General features: G+C 42.0%; 2 protein-coding genes across 2 annotated transcripts in view; one reads left to right on the forward strand and one right to left on the reverse strand.

The window, feature by feature from the left end:
- Positions 1-1,972, reverse strand: part of SS18L1 (SS18L1 subunit of BAF chromatin remodeling complex) — a 28,752-nt gene extending 26,780 nt beyond the window's left edge. Inside the window, exon 1 of the mRNA XM_081322849.1 lies at positions 1,642-1,972. Within this exon, the coding sequence (XP_081178975.1) occupies positions 1,642-1,710 (69 nt within the window). The 5' untranslated portion in view covers positions 1,711-1,972. The remainder of the gene's footprint in view (positions 1-1,641) is intronic.
- A 666-nt stretch (positions 1,973-2,638) lies between these two features.
- On the forward strand, positions 2,639-13,192 carry PSMA7 (proteasome 20S subunit alpha 7). The gene is made up of 7 exons (XM_081323346.1): positions 2,639-2,851; positions 6,894-7,020; positions 8,063-8,187; positions 9,326-9,448; positions 11,631-11,750; positions 12,044-12,106; positions 12,973-13,192. Exons 1-7 carry the CDS (start codon positions 2,756-2,758, stop codon positions 13,066-13,068), a joined length of 750 nt encoding a protein of 249 aa, XP_081179472.1. The 5' UTR covers positions 2,639-2,755; the 3' UTR covers positions 13,069-13,192.
- Positions 13,193-16,074: the final 2,882 nt, after the last annotated feature.

The following is a 16,074-nucleotide window of genomic DNA, read 5'->3' on the forward strand; positions in this document are numbered from 1 at the left end:
TCGGTTCTGGCTATCGGTTCTGGCTATCGTTACTGCAACGCACTTGACTTCTAATAAAACTATACCTTTCTCAACAAATGGAGCCAAGGATCATTTCTATTCAGGAGTACAAGCTGTGGTAGGTCTGACAGGTACATTTTGCAACACAGGAAAATTGATTGGTTCCTGACCGTCCCAGCTCTTCAGCAGTGAACAACCCACTTCCTACTGTTAGACGCTCCATTGCGCTCCATCAGTGAACATTTTCAAGAAAAGGTTGGACGGGCATTTGTCCACGATGGCCTTTGTCCAGAAGACTTTCAGGGTCCCTTCCAACCTGATGCTCCATCCTCTTTCTCACCGTGATGATTAAAAAAAACCATCCCCTGTTCTTCCAAGATGCTGAAAAGACCTTCTTGGGTCTTGGCTGAGGATCCTGGGAGATGTAGTCTTTTGGCACATCTGAAGAGCATCATTGCTTCAGAGAAGGCGGGTGGGGGGATGGCTGGAGGGCAGCTGGGGTGCTGAAAATCCTGAGTATTGTTTACGCCTGGGCAGATCCAGGCTGGCCAGTAAGTTCCTCTAAGGAAGCTTTTCCTTCCTTGGAAAAGGGAGGCTGGAGAAAACCTGGGAGGGACTTGTGCGTCCCAAACTCGCGGGGGGGGGGGGGAAAGCACCTGCCTCGTTCTGGCCTTCCTCCCATTAAGGAGGGGCTCAATTCCCATCCAGAAACACACACACACACACACACACACACACACACACAGGTCGACTCTCCCTCCCAACCAGCCTTTAGGAATTTCCCCGGAACGAAGGAACGAACGAAGAAAAAGGAAGAGAGAGAGAAAGAGAGAGAAAGAGAGAGAGAGGGCAGCCCCACGGAGAAGACAGGCGATCCTCAAAGGCCAACCCCGAAAGGGAACATTGCCAACTCCCCCGGGCAGGCGCTGGCCACCGCTGCACGCGTTTCCCACCCGCAAACAATAATAAAGCCTCCCCCTCCCCGTTCCAACAACCGGTCTTCGCGTGAATTCCTCCCCCCCTCTCTTTCCATTGATTCTCCCACCCACCCCACCCACCCACCCCGAAGAAAGAAGATCGGGGACGAGCGGGTGCGGACGGAGAGGAGAACTGCGTATCTCTTCCTCGCCCGTTTCGCCCCCCCCCCGCCGCCTCCCCGCCAAGGCTGGACCGCTGTTAACCGCTGTCAAAGCGGCGGCCCGGGTCGAGGAGCGCCGCGGCTGAGCCCGGCAATCTGCAATGCGCCCGAGCGAGCCTGGCGAGACGCCGCTCTCCGGGGCCGGCAGGGAATCAACCCGGGGCTGCAAAGGGGGTGAGCGGGTTCGGGGGTGGTGGTGATGGTGGTTTGCACGAGCTCGGAGCCCCTCGGCTTTGTTCTGCCTTTGGCCCCCCGGTTCTTGCAGCAGCAGCAGCAGCAGCAGCCTTCCTTTTGCAAACGCCCGTTCGAGCCGCAGCCTCGGCGAGGGAAGAGGAAGCGCTGCCTCTCTCCGGCTGTCGACCGGGCTGGTGGAAGCTGGATGCAAGCCGGCCCCCACCCCGTCCCTCCCTCCCTGTGACACCCACGGCTGGTCCCTATTAAAGCAACCCCCTTGTGCCCCCCCTCCTTATTTTTGCTTTTATTATTATTATTTTTTGCTTTACCTTTTGGATAGTTTGCTGGGTGACCTCTCCTTTGCCTCTCGGGCGTGCAGAAGCAAAGGCAACCGACATGGTGGTGGGGTGGTGGCGGCGGCGGCGGCGTCCGCTTGCCTTTTTGGACGAGGCGGCTCAGGCGCGCAGGGGTTGCCCGGCTGTCCTAATCTTGTTATTATCTGGCCGCGCTATTGCCGTGCAAAGGGGCAGCCTTCGCCGCAGTGCATGAGGAGGGGAGCCCGAGGAAATGGTACAATCTGCGCCTTGCAATCAGCCTGCGGCATTGCACCAAGAGCCTTCCGTGCACCCCCTTTTACCTGGACGCTTCTTGCGCGCAATGCAAGGCGGAGAGCCAGCGACTGAGCTGGGGCGAAGGGAGAGGCGGCCGAGCCACCTGAGCGGCTTTGCCTCCTCCTCTCCCTTCCCTCCCCCCGTCTTTCTCCAAAAATCCACCTTCCCCTCCTCCCCCCTCGCCCTGCACATGGCCCATCCCCGTTGTCGGGTTTTCCTGTCGCGAGCGAATCGCATCTCTTTCCCTGATTTTGCCAATAAAGAGCATCTCGCTGCGCCAAGTGCGTAGGGAAAGAAGGCAGCGCTACGCCAAGTGCGTGGGAGCAGCAGGTGGAAAGTCAGGGGAGGAGAAGACGCGGGTTAACCCGCGCGTACGTCATCTGCGTAGGGGTCGGCCGGCTTCTCGGCTGCTTGCCCGGTTCCCTTCCTTGCCTAAGCTATTAGAGTAGGAGGAAGCCCAATCGCTTCCTGAGGGAGTGGGCTGACAGGCTGTTGTTACGCCTCAGCCAGCTAAGCCAATCCTGTCCAGCGTTGTGTCCGACCCGAGAGCGTTGGCGACGGGGATAGGTCGAGCCGCCTACGGCTGCCACTACGTGCTTGACGTAGGGCCCCTGTCTTTCCTCCCCTTGTAGGCGGGTAGTGCCTCAGATAAAAGCGGAGGAGCCGGCGTATGAGTGTTGCGTGAATAGCGTGTTGCGCGCGGCATCGGAAAGCACCGGCGCATGCGCGCTGAGGGAAGGTGACGGTGCTGTTTTGAGGGGAGATCTCGCGCGGCTGTTGCTTCCTTTCATTCTCGGCTCCGGTCGGTGCTTTTTGTCGTCTCGCCGCTGTCATGAGTTACGACCGGGCGATCACCGTTTTCTCCCCGGACGGGCACCTGTTTCAGGTGGAATATGCCCAGGAGGCCGTGAAGAAAGGCTCCACCGCGGTAAAGAAAAGGCGCGCCTGAGGGGGAGGGAAGGGCCTCTGTGCCGCGGAGCATGGACGCGTTGGAACTCCAATTCCCATCACTCCCAGCCAGCAAGGCCCAATGTTCTCCGGCTCGGCCTCGGGTCTTGTCCCGTGGCCGGCGTGGACCAGGCCAAGCCTCTCCGAGCGCCCGCCTGAACTTTCCCATCGATTGGGTTAGGAAAGTCGCTAATTTAGAAGGCCCGACTCTTACAAAATACAGACTTAACCGGGTTGGAAGGGGCCTTGGAGGTCATCTAGTCCAGTCCTTTTCCTCAGACAGGAGACCCTATATACCATTCTGGTCAAAAATGGCTGTCCGGTTGCTTCTGAAACTCGATTCTAGAGGGTCCTTGTGGGCAGAAGAGCATTTTTATTTCCTTGGGACTGCAAAATTAAATAAAATAAAATAAAATAGGATGGCTGGCTTGTAAAAAAAAAAAAAGAAGAAGCAGCTTTTGGTGAAAAGACGCGTTTCGAGCCCTCTCTGGAACTGTAAGAACGATGGGCCTCTCCAGTAAAGACCTCTTTTGGGGGCTGGGTAAGATGGGCCTCCCTGGTTGGTCTTTTCAGGCATTTTGGAATTGAATTTCCCAGAGTTCTCAGGAAGTAGGGAGGGCCTCGAGTTTTGGAAGGAGCCGGCTGTAAACATCTGGCGGGGGGGGGCAGAGGTGATTTGATAGTATGGATCAGGGATCTTCAAGCTTGGCCCTTTTATGACTTGTGGACTTCAACTCCCAGAATTCCTCAGCCAGGCACTGGCTGAGGAATTCTGGGAGTTGAAGTCCACAAGTCATAAAAGGGCCAAGTTTGAAGACCCTTGGTATGGATACTAAGAGCCTTGGTGGAGCAGTGGGCTAATGCCTCCTTAAGTAACACCAGCTGCCTGCAATTAGTGCAGGTTCGCATCCCACCAGGCTCAAGGTTGACTCAGCCTTCCATCCTTCCGAGGTAGGTAAAATGAGGACCCAGATTGTTGGGGGCAATTAAGCTGACTTTGTAATAATGCCCCTTGGGTGTGTGTGTGTGAAAGCCCTAATAAGCAGGCATATACATAGAATGGAGGCTATTGCTAAGCACATTGATTTGTGCTTTAGATTGTAAGCCGCCCTGAGTCTTCGGAGAAGGGCGGGATATAAATGGGATTTTTTTAAAAAAGTATACATATTTATTATTATTTATTTTATTTATTGAACTTATATACCGCCCTTCTCCCGTAGGACCCAGGGCGATTCACAAGGCAATTACAACAACTACAATACAAAAAGTTAATAACAATTAAAATAGATTAAATTATCCTTGATTAAAAAATCTAAAACCCCTCTAAATGGAATTAAAATAAAAATAAATAAATAAATAAATAAATAACTCAGATGTGTAGTAGATATATACTGGTATGCGTTCACACTGTATACAATGCCATAACATGAGTTTTGGTTTGTAAGCTTTGTTGTGCGTATCTAATGAATTGTCTGAATTTTAGTTTAATGTTGTATGTTGTCAGTTAATTGGGGTTGCTTAACAGACTGATACAGAACATTGTGGATTGGTGTGATGTTAGGTTAGAAAAAAGGCAAGTGTGTCTGTTGGGTGGTGGTGGTGGTGGCTATACTAGAAGAAAAGCTCTGGTTTCTTTTGGCTCATCCTCTAAAGGGAGGATATTGTTTCATATTGAAGGGGTTAGATAAAGTTAGGCTTGTTGTTGCCTGTGGCCTGCCACATTTTCTATCCTTAGGATTGTTCTCGGAAGCTAAATAATTTAATGGGAAACATAGAAAGTGAAACAGACACTTGGTGAAGCTTATCTGTCTGGCAAGAACTTTAATTTTTCCAGTGCTGTATTTTATAAAAATGCTGTTTGCTCATGTTTTAAGCTTAATGTATAACATTTTACTTTTAGTTATAAGCATTCTTGAAATGGAAGGAGGGTAATCAAATAATGAAAGTGATGTGAGGTCCAGAAATGAGCACAACTTAGTTCATTTGTGGTGGGACAAGCCTAAACAATTCATAGAAAGGATTGGTAGAAAAGAATTAATTGACTGAAAGAGATTAGAAAAGAGACTATTAGTTATAAAATTTAAGGAATAGGAATTTCAGATTGAGGAGGCAGTCTGAGAGATTGTTTTGCAAGGAGTTAAAGGTATTAGAGACATCCCATAAATCACTGGACAGAATGTGAATAATGTACAATAGTTCTGGTAAAAAGTTGGGAGAATTAAAACCTGTAGTTACAGAAAGGGACTTTAAAGAGTAAAGATTGAAACACATTTCAAACTTTAAAGAGTGTTAACCTTATTTAATAAGTAAAGCAATATGAAAAGGTAAATTTGGCTGAGTGAAATAAAATATTTATATCTAAAGCAAGTAATTAAATTGCTGGATGGAGCAAACAGGTATAGCAAGTGTGTATTTGCAATTCTTCATTGGCTTATTGTGGGCTGTTTTTTAGGATTAAAAAAAATGAGCTATGATGCTTCAAGGTAATATGATGGACCTGAATGTAGTTATGGGAAGATGGCATTTTGAATGAAAGACGTTTTGGATCAAATCAGTATATTTTTCCTTGCATAGTTGCTTTCTTTACTTAAGAGGTTATACTGGACAGTTTTAGGGAATTAAAGAGAACTACAGACTGCTCATTATTTTCCTCAATCTCTTTTGAAGAAAAAGCTGGAAGATATATATTAAGCGCAGGTAATAAAACTGCTAGGGGAAATCAGTGAAGTTTTGAAGGAGGAAACAAGGATAAATTAAAATTCAGGGAAAAAATATGATGTTCCTTAATAAGAAAATGCACTAGGATTAACATTCAGCATGTCTGGATGGGAGAATACTCCCTGTATTTATTTGGGAGATCTGAATATGGAGTATGTCTGTCCTTAAAGATAGTGTACTAGCTACAACCCTTCCTGAATCAATCAGATTTGGCAAACATGCTTAATTACTTTGGTTATTCTCCTGACTACTGCCACATGTTTGATGAGGAATTGTCCTTGAAAGGTGTCTAAAAGTTGCAATTGGTGAAAAATGAGGCAAGTAAGCTACTAAACAATGGGAGATACTGGAGTCACAGAATGATTATGTAGAAAGTTGTGAACCGGTTGCTTGTTGCTTAACAAGTACAATTTAAAAATTTGATATAAACCTTTGAAGTCCTAAACAGTGTATTGGTAATTACTAAAGGTCTGTCATGATGTAATCTCTCCTGTGAGGTTAGAATGAGCAGGAAAAGAGGGCTCTTTGAAAGTGTTCCCGTTAATAGAGGGAGACATTTCTTGCCTATAGTAGATTGCACTCTTGACATTGTTCCCAGACAGTGGAATGCACCCCTTTAAGAGATGTGTTGGGACCCTATTCTTTCATCCTTTAGAAAATTTGTAAAGGCATCATCTATCTGTCTTTGAAGAGAGACGACTTCATCTTACATTTTTGTTTCTTTTTGTATTATTTTTAAAAATTGACTTGAACATTCACCAGAGTAGAAAGGCATAACATGCAACAAGTAAATAATAGTAATGCCCTCTGGTTGGTATAGGTCAGGGATAGACAAAGAGCCAAGGTTGCCTACCCCTGGTATAGGTGGCTGCTACAATTCTTTTGGATAGGTAGAGCTGACTGGGGCTGATCAGAATTGAGCTCCATGCCATGAGGGGCACCATGGGGGGGGGGGGAAGCACACATAAGGTTTCCTATTCCAGATAGTGCTGTTGTAGGAATGGGTTTTTTTGGAATATATTTCTGTTACCTGTTAAAACCACTGAGAAGCTTTGCCATACATGTTACAAATTTTCATATCAGATAATATTTAGCAACAAAACTATACTTTGATTCAACTTTTGTTTTGGATAATTAAAAGTTCCACGTTCAATCTAAGTAGACATCTCCCGGGTAGAATATAGAATGATTCTAGTCTGAAATGATAAAAAGGCATTTGTTTTGCTATTGGTATTTTTTAAAATAAACTAATATATGGGGAAGGTGCTTGATATGGTATGTAACGCCTTCATTTCATATTACAGGTTGGAGTACGAGGAAAAAATATTGTAGTTCTTGGTGTGGAGAAAAAATCTGTGGCGAAACTGCAAGATGAGAGAACTGTCCGAAAGATCTGTGCTCTTGATGACAATGTCTGCATGGCTTTTGCAGGTACTCCGTTGATGGATTTTCTTAATACAGCCTTTCCCCACTTTCATTTTTTTTAGATGTGTGTGAAACTATAAATCTGAGAATTCTTAGCCAGTGCATTCCTTTCTACAAAGACTAGAAATTACTGTTCCTGTGGATCTAATTTTTATTTGCAAAGAATCTCAACAAATTAAAAACATTGAGGCTAGGGGGAAAAAAATCTGTGGAGATCTCTTCTGTTCTGAAAATATAATGAAGGACTGTTTTCTTTATCCCTCAGGTCAATTTTAAATCTCTTTATTTTTTTAAAAAAAGTACTTTAAAATTAATTATTCTAATTAGTTTTTGAAATTCAAATCTTTATAATAAATAGTATTCTACTTTGAATGTTGAGAAAAAAATATAAATGGTTCAGAAATGACCATTAATTTTTCTATTAATGGAAATTTAATTATTTTGACTTGAATATGACAGTGTCATTCTTTTGTCAAATATTTCAGTAGCAGTGTTCAATTCCCTATTTTACTCTGCCCACCATTCCCCCCCACCCCCCGCTGGTGGGGGTGGATTTGATAGGATTAAAACTCTGCTGTTGGAATACTGTCTGCTCTAGAAGACTGGGAGATTCTTGAAATTTAAGTTTTCCTGATTTTACTAATCAGGTTAGCCAGCCCTGAAAGGTAGAATTCTATAGCCCTGGTTCATTTTTTTTACTTAACAATCAGATTTAGGAGCACAACATTCCTTGTTCTATCTCTTTTTCTAAATTAAAAGCTGCATTAACAATCTGAGTGGAAGAATGGCAGTCACAAAATGTCAGGTTAATCTTTCCTCTGTCCTTTTTCATTCAAAATCATCACTGGGAGGCTCATTAGATATCATCATAATGGAGGTATGCTGGGAATACATATATCATTTATCCACATCAAAAGAACATGTTTTCTGGAACATAGGATGAATATAGGCATAAAATAAATATTCATTTAACCAGTTTACTAAAGTAAAAATATTTTTACCTACTTTGCTAAAGGCAAATATTGATATTTTGAACTATTATTTACAGGTCTCACAGCAGATGCCCGGATAGTTATAAACAGAGCCCGCGTGGAATGTCAAAGCCATAGACTTACAGTGGAAGATCCTGTCACTGTGGAATATATTACACGTTATATTGCTAGCCTGAAGCAAGTATGTACATTTTTTAAAGGCCATATTCTTTGCTTAGTTTTATTGCAAAATTTGGGGGAAAATGGAATATAATATAGCTGCTTTTATTGGCTAAAAACAAAATCTAGTTTTCCCCCCAAAAGTAATTAAAGATAGTAGGAAATAATGTTTCCTATTCCAGTTATTAGATATTATGTTTGATTTTTTCTTGCAGATTTACACACAGATAGTCCTCGACTTAAACAATAGTCCATTTAGTGACCATTCAAAGTTACATCACTGGAAAAAGTGACTTATGACCATTTTATACACTTATGATTTGTAGTATCCCCATGGTCATGTGACTATTGTAGTGTCCCCATGGTCATATGATTAAAATTCAGACACTTGGCAGCTGACTCATATTTATGACGTTTGCTGTGTCCTGGGATCATGTGATCACCTTTTACAACCTACTGACAAGCAATATCAATGGGGAAGCCAGATTCACTTTAACAACTGTGCTACTAAACGACAGTAGTTCACTGAACAACTGTGGCAAGAAAGGTCGTAAAATGGGGCAAAACTCACTTAACAAAGGTCTCACTTAGCAACATAAATGTTGGCCTCAATTGTTCTTGTAAGTTGAGGACTACCTATACTTGCTTCCATCTTTGCCAACGTTACTTTAATTAAAGTGTATGATAACACTCATGAAGATGTTTTTCATTTCTTAAATATGCATTTAAAAACATTGCAAATCCCAGGCTGGATTAATGATTAATGAGTAAGCAGATGTTTAAAATATTAATTCTTCAACATCTTTTGGGTTAGAAGTAAATTTAGTTTTCCAAAAAAATATACAGTACTGTTTTGTAAATTTCAAAGAGCATGGATCTGAAAATTTGAAACAGCTGTTCTACACTTGCTGCAAGTATTTCAGTGCTGTTTGATCATTCAGAAGTTTTGCTTCTTTGATATGGGGCTAAGTTTCAAATTCAGTCTGTTTTGAAACTCCGAACTGCTGTCTGAAACAGGGACTTTTGTTCTTAAAATCTTATTGATCTCTTCAGAACATAATCTAATTTCTCAGTTGTCAAGTGCTGGTTCATAAATTTTTACATCTCTTGGCATACAGTTACAATAGTTCTATTTTAATAACACCTTTTCCCCCCCTCAGCGATACACCCAGAGTAATGGCCGCAGACCCTTTGGTATTTCTGCCCTTATTGTAGGGTTTGACTTTGATGGAACTCCGAGGCTATATCAGACTGACCCTTCTGGCACGTACCATGCTTGGAAGGTGAGTTGATCCATTAGATTTTGTGAAGATGAAAATGAAAGAGCACTTAAATCATATAAGTAAAACCTTCCATCAGATTAATTTCTCTCCTAATCTATGGAAGATCAGAAAGTATTAAACCGTTTAATCTAACCTTATTTTCCTTATTCCTTTGTCTCCAATTCTGGATTAGATATAGCCTTTTTAAAAACTGCTTAACCATACTTTGATTCAAAATAACACATTCCCTCTTATTCATAATCCATGTATTTTTCTGCTTTTATTTATATGGAGAAACCAGAGTTAGACTAGGTTCATACATCATACTAACCATAATGTAACTTGTTTGGTTTACCAAGATACGTGAACCCTGCGAAATGAAACATGGTTAAGCCAATTAGTTCACTGCTTTGCATAGGATTTAATGGACTACTAGAAAAGTAGCCCCAAGGTGAGATGGGTAGCAAATAAATTTAATAAATACATTTTAAAATGAACGCTAATCAATGTTGAATGATAGTGGAAGCAACAGCCAAAATGTCACCATTTGGTTAAAATTCTTTTGCCATTTGATTTCCATTATTTGTAGGAATGGTCTTGTTATTGTTTTTTGATAGTGATAGTACTGCAGAACTTTCCAGTCGACAATTGGAATTACTTCATTCTTTATTAAAAATATTTGGTTAGATATAGAAAATTCACCTGGTTGCCCATCTTACGTATGAACTCTGGGTAGCCAACAACAATGAAGAGCAATATACCGCGTTTCCCTGACCTAGTCTTATAATTTTTTTGCCTCCAGAAAGAGGCACCAGGTCTTATTTTTTGGGGGGTGTTTTTTCCATAGTCTTGCCTCGCAGCGGTGGCATCAACAGCTTTGCCCAGCCGGCCAGCTTCTTCTCCGGCCGAAGGAAATGCATCTGCAGCTGAGGATGCAGCCTCGGCTTGATGCGTGCAGTGGCCCCTGGCCTGCATTTTGCTGATAGAGGCCTTTCCGGAGGTCTCTGACGTCGAAATGCAAGCTGGGGAGCACCACAGAAGAACTGGGCCAGCAAGGCAGGTGTCTATTCATGGGAGGCCTGGCTGCAACAGTAAGTGGAGCATGTGGGGCAACTCCCACCCTACCCCGCCCTAGCTTGATTTTTAGGCATGAGCCTTGCCCCCAAACTAGGACTTATTTTGGGGGTAGGGCTTATATTAGAACTGTGATGGTGAACCTATGGCACACGTGCCACAGGTGACATGCAGAGCCCTCCCTGTGGGCACGTGTACCGTCGCCTCAGTCCTGGGCTTTCAGCTGGGTTTTATAAAACCTTTTCGCTTTAGGCCGCCGCCGCCATGTGCAAAAAAAAAAAGGTTCAATCAATCAATCTCAACTTCTCATGGAAAAAAAAAGATCTCGCAAAGTTGGAATTGATTGATTGAACTTTTTAGTCCCACCCAGTCTGCCGTTACCACTGCAGCCACACCCACCCATTGGGCCACACCCACCCGGCACCTGACGATACACAAGTGGGTTTTGGGTTGCAGTTTGGGCAATCGGTCTCTAAAAGGTTCGCCATCACTGTATTAGACCCACCCCCAAAAATCAAGCTAGCGCGGGGTAGGTCTGTCTTTTGGGGAAACACAGTAGTAAGTTAAAACTCAACCTCTGTCCAAATAATTAAAAGAATTTTAGCACAATAGCAAAGGCACAGTATAACAAACAGTCACACAAACTGCATTTGCAGTGGGTTTCCCTAACAGCTGAGGATTGGGGGGAAAAGCTAGCTCTTTGCTGCCTTCCAGAAGGCCAGAGGAGTTGGGGCCTTCAAAGGAGGCTGTTAACATGGGAGAGGCACTATAATATTGTAGTCCTGCGCTGTGAAATACTTTTGTCTTGACTGCTTTCCCTAGAGCCTAGAAATATGGAGGAGTAGAGGTATAGAGTAATTGGACCTGGAATTCAGCCATCAATAGGTTTTGTCACTTTGTGGAAAAAAGAACTGTGATATCTTTCACTAAGAATATTTGCATGTTGGGAGATTGTTTATGTTAATTGGATCCAAATGCTTGCAATTTGGTTTCATAGTATCTGATAAATTGTTAAATACTAGCTGGAGGCATTTTAGGCTATCAGATGAAACATTTAAATACGTAAATATTTCATTTGACATTTTTCATCAGTTTGCCAAGTTTTGCCCAGTCTATTTCTTTATCCTAGGCTAATGCAATTGGCAGAGGAGCAAAATCCGTGCGGGAATTTTTGGAGAAAAACTATACTGATGAAGCCATTGAAACTGATGATCTGACAATTAAACTTGTTATCAAAGCCCTTCTTGAAGTAAGTGTCAACGTCTGAATTGTTCCTAACCTGATTATTTTGATAATTAACAAGCTAAATAGTGCCCTAATACTTTAATATTCTTTAATTTCATTCAGTAAAATTAAGACCCAGAGTTCTTTGCCTGGTTTTAAGATTGATTTGGAAGAAATACACTTTTTCTGGGTGTTTTAAATTTATTAGATTGAAGTACTCTTAGATGTATCATGTAGTTCAAATGGGATGTCAAACCAAAAATCCTTAATTGTAACACATTTGTAACAAAGTCTTTTTCTGAATTTCTGCAATTTAAGGTTGTTCAATCTGGTGGAAAAAATATTGAGCTGGCTGTTATGAGAAGAAGCCAACCTCTCAAGGTAAACTGATTTAAGTAATACTAATTTTTTGTTTTGAGGATTAGTTGCTGTATCATGGTCTTTAGTTGCTTGCACTTGAAATGTCATGGCTTCCTATTAAATAATATAGATAATTGGCATCTATACATGATACTTCTAAAGCCTAAATAAAGCAATAAATCATTCCAAACCATTCTGTTTCACTCATTCCCTTTCATTCCTATATTGATGTATACATTCCAGCAGAATTTTTCAAGCTGGATAACTTGAAAGATGTGTGGATTTCAATTCACAGAATTCCTCAGCCAAATCCCAAAAATACTCGGGTCCATACCACTTAAAATCCCAGAGTTAGAAAAATACTGTACTATTGAACAGTGATCCGCAACCTTTTGGGCTCCAGGTACCGGTTCCATGGAGGGCAGTTTTCTGCAGCCCGTGGAGAGTGTGGTTTCATGTACTGTCTGGATCCCATGTATGTGCGAGTGGGGCTTTGCTTGCTTGTATGACCCAGTTCCTGCCGGGCCTTGAACAGGTGCCGATCCGCAGCCTGTGGGTTGGGACCCTGGTGTAGAACATTATAAATGCAATGTGAAATTTTGCCTCAAATAAAAAATATATATTGTACAATCATTTCACATTGAGTTAACAACAGTATCCTTGATCTAAGAGGGCTAGAAAAGATGGGGATGAATAAAATAGGTAATGGACTTATCTGTTTTTTCTCTTCCGCTGGCTTGCTTAACTGGACCATTAATCTCTGCTATTGTCAATAAAAATCCTTCAGAGGGTGAGAGAATTTGTTAGGAAACCGGCTACACTGAAACCCCTGGTTACATAAGACTTGAAACTGACCAATTGATTGTAATCTCCTCACTTCCCTATAGATACTGAGCCCTGATGAAATTGAAAAATATGTTGCCGAAATTGAAAAAGAGAAAGAAGAGAATGAGAAGAAGAAACAGAAGAAAACCACAACATGATGAATTTCTTTAGTTTTGGTTTTTAAATCAATCATGAGTCTGTATAGATATGTAAGCATTCTATTTCCTTGTTCTCTGCCCCTTTTAAGAGGTCTACAATAAAGCACCTGTTTTTTTAAGCTTGTTACTAGAAGAGGCTCCATTCTTACATGTATGTGTATGTATGTATGTGTATATATAAGCCAGACTGCAATAATACCAGTTTTTCTAAACAAAAATAGAAAATGTTTTCATAACTTGTTCAGGAATGCACAATTTGACATAAAAGATACCTTTTATTACTATTATTCTATTACTGTTTATCACCACTGCTGCATTGCTAGTGTTTATGTTCCAATTTGTTAAAATTCATCAGGGTAATGATTGACGAAGCCTAAAATTGCTGAAACCTCACTCCAACATAATGTGGAAATGGTTCATATTTAAGTCCTGCACTTAACTATGAAAGATAAAATGTAAACGTGGTCTCGGTAGAATGTTTGACAGTAGATCTATGTGTGAATTAATTTCTAACTGCGTGGCAGTAAATTTCAATAAAATCATTTTGGCAGGTAGTCATAGAAATTCTCATACAGACTGAGGATGGGACCATGGTTGTAATGTCACCCTGAAATTATGAAAATGTTACCATAATTTTGCTTTTTTCAAAAAAATATATTGGTGTTGAGCACTTTTCTTATAAGCTAATCTGGTTTTGTTCTTTTGTCAGTTCCAGGCAATCATCAAGTCATGGGAGTTACAATCCAAACCTTCAAATAGTTGGCAAACACATACCAAACAGTGTATTTTGTGGGAGAAGGATGCAGTCTGTTGAAAAGTATTTGCATATAGAGCAATTGGAAAATAGTGGCTATTGAGCTGAATCATTACAAAAAGAGGGTTTTGTGTAGTTTAGAGCAAATAAGCATGACAGCAAAGATTCTGTAAAAAAAATCTCTTCCTTGAATAACGGTCCCTTCTTGATTTTGCAGCCCTGATAGAATAAGATAGAAAATTAGATCAGGGCTAAGTCAAGATTCACAGGACAGATCTGAACACTGGAAGAACTGTGGCACGTGCTGGGGAATACTTGTGAGCCTTTGAAAGATTTGATTCACAAAGATCAAATTCAAAGACTCAGATATAGTAATGCAGGGCTTTTCAACCAGTGGTACAGGTACCACCTGTGGTACATTGTCACCTGACAGGTGGTACGCAACCATCCTAGAAAAGTGGTAGCGGGGGAGGGGAATGAGCTGAACCGGTGGCAGCACCACACAAGCCTGAGCGAGAGACGGCTGGAGCCGCAGGGCTGTCAGGGCTCAGCGGAAGCACCAGGATCAGCGCCAGGTTCCAGCTGGAGCTCAACGCTGATCCTGGTGCTTCTGCTGAGCCCAGAAGAAGCACCGATCAGCTGGAATGTTGCAGCATCTCCAGGCTCTTGTGATTTACATTCAGATGCTTGGCAACTGATTCATATTTATGATGGTCACAGTGTCCCAGGGTCATGTGAAGTGACCAAAACCTGCTGCAACCACCCAGCAGACCGGGGGGGGGGGGGGGGCGGAATAAAAACCAAACACCCACCCCATCCCACCCCCGCTGCTAATCCTCAACAGAAATGCTCACAACAATGAAAACCTCGAACAGGAGGAAGAGCGCCGCCAGGCAGGCAGACGAGTGTCTTGCTCGGCTGTGGCTTTTTTCAGTGCCATTGTAACTTCAAAACAGTCACTAAGCGAACTGTTGTAAGTCGAGGACTACCTGTACTTCATCACTTTTTCCTTGGTCATCAAGTTCTTGACACCTTGCTAGGCAACTGGTGGTACTCGGATGTTGCCCTATCCTAAAAGTGGTACAATGGGTGAAAAGGTTGAAAAGCCCGGTAGTAATGAATAGAAAAATCATTTTTAAGATGTTCCACATGATTTATTCTATTCTTCCGATTTAGAAAGTGAAGAAACTTGACTTCTGAAGTGATAGCAGGATGCTTCTATTAACACCAGTGATACTTTCAGAGCAAGTAGTTGTAAAGGGTGTGTTTCTAATGGATTTTTATCAGTATTAATACTGAACTGCCAATTACCAAATTCAAGAAAATGTGTTCTAACATTATAAACCACCCAAATTTTTCATTATCAGGGCAGTCTATTAATCTCTAAAGCTCAAATTGGTACGTGTTAAGCCATATAATGCAAGTAAGAGGCTATTGCTCTGTTGTAAACCACACAGTTCTGCCATGCAGTATTCACATGTATAGCCAGGACTGGAAAGTTGCTATGTTGCAGAATTACGTGGGTCAAAGGTTGGCTTCTTTGCAAGATGAATTACTATCTTCACAGAACATCTAGGGACGTCTTAATTTGAATTGTGAGTTGCATAATCAGATTTAGCTGTTTTCATTAGTAAGTGTATGGCACAAATCCCATCAAAATTTCAAATCTGTTCAAAGACACTCAATGGACCTTGTCTATTTTGTTCAATTACATGCTCGTGTGTGCTTTGCAAGGATACTTTTTTTCTCTCTTAAGCAACCATTTTGCTCTTCTTTCAGATGGTCCCTGCGAACTGCAACGTGTAGCATAAGGTTATATTTCATAAAGACATAAATGTTAACTATTTAAAACTGCCAAACTTTGCTGGCCTCAGATTGGTTTTCCTAAAAGGACACCCAGACCAATTTTAAAAGTTTTATTCACCAAGTTTTTCAGCGTCTTTTATCCAGACAGAAGTATTTATGTTTCAAAATAGAGATTAAAGAGCAAGTCGCTAGGCTTCCAGGAGAAAATGTTGAAACTTCAGCAATAAAGAACAAGCTTTATAAATGACATGCAGTTAACATGTTACTTGTATGAAAGTGCTTTTGATGCAAGCAGAAAATGTGGCTGCATGCACATGCGTGTTTTTTTTTCTTAACATGAGAAATCATGTATCTAATTCTGGGCATCCTAAATGCAGCATCATCCTGATTTTGCAAGTTTGCCTAACCCTTTGATTGAAAACTTTAAAAAAAACCAAAAAGCTGAG

The sequence above is a fragment of the Vipera berus genome (assembly GCF_964194415.1).
Source record: "Vipera berus genome assembly, chromosome: 3".
Taxonomy (NCBI): domain Eukaryota; kingdom Metazoa; phylum Chordata; class Lepidosauria; order Squamata; family Viperidae; genus Vipera; species Vipera berus.

What these genes read in the sequence shown, in the direction of transcription:
- PSMA7 (XM_081323346.1), top strand. Translation starts at nt 2,756, where the DNA reads ATGAGTTACGACCGGGCGATCACCGTTTTCTCCCCGGACGGGCACCTG. An exon ending in TGTCTGCATGGCTTTTGCAG is followed by an intron (nt 7,021 to 8,062) that starts GTACTCCGTTGA and finishes TATTATTTACAG; the next exon opens with GTCTCACAGCAGATGCCCGG. An exon ending in TTATCAAAGCCCTTCTTGAA is followed by an intron (nt 11,751 to 12,043) that starts GTAAGTGTCAAC and finishes CTGCAATTTAAG; the next exon opens with GTTGTTCAATCTGGTGGAAA.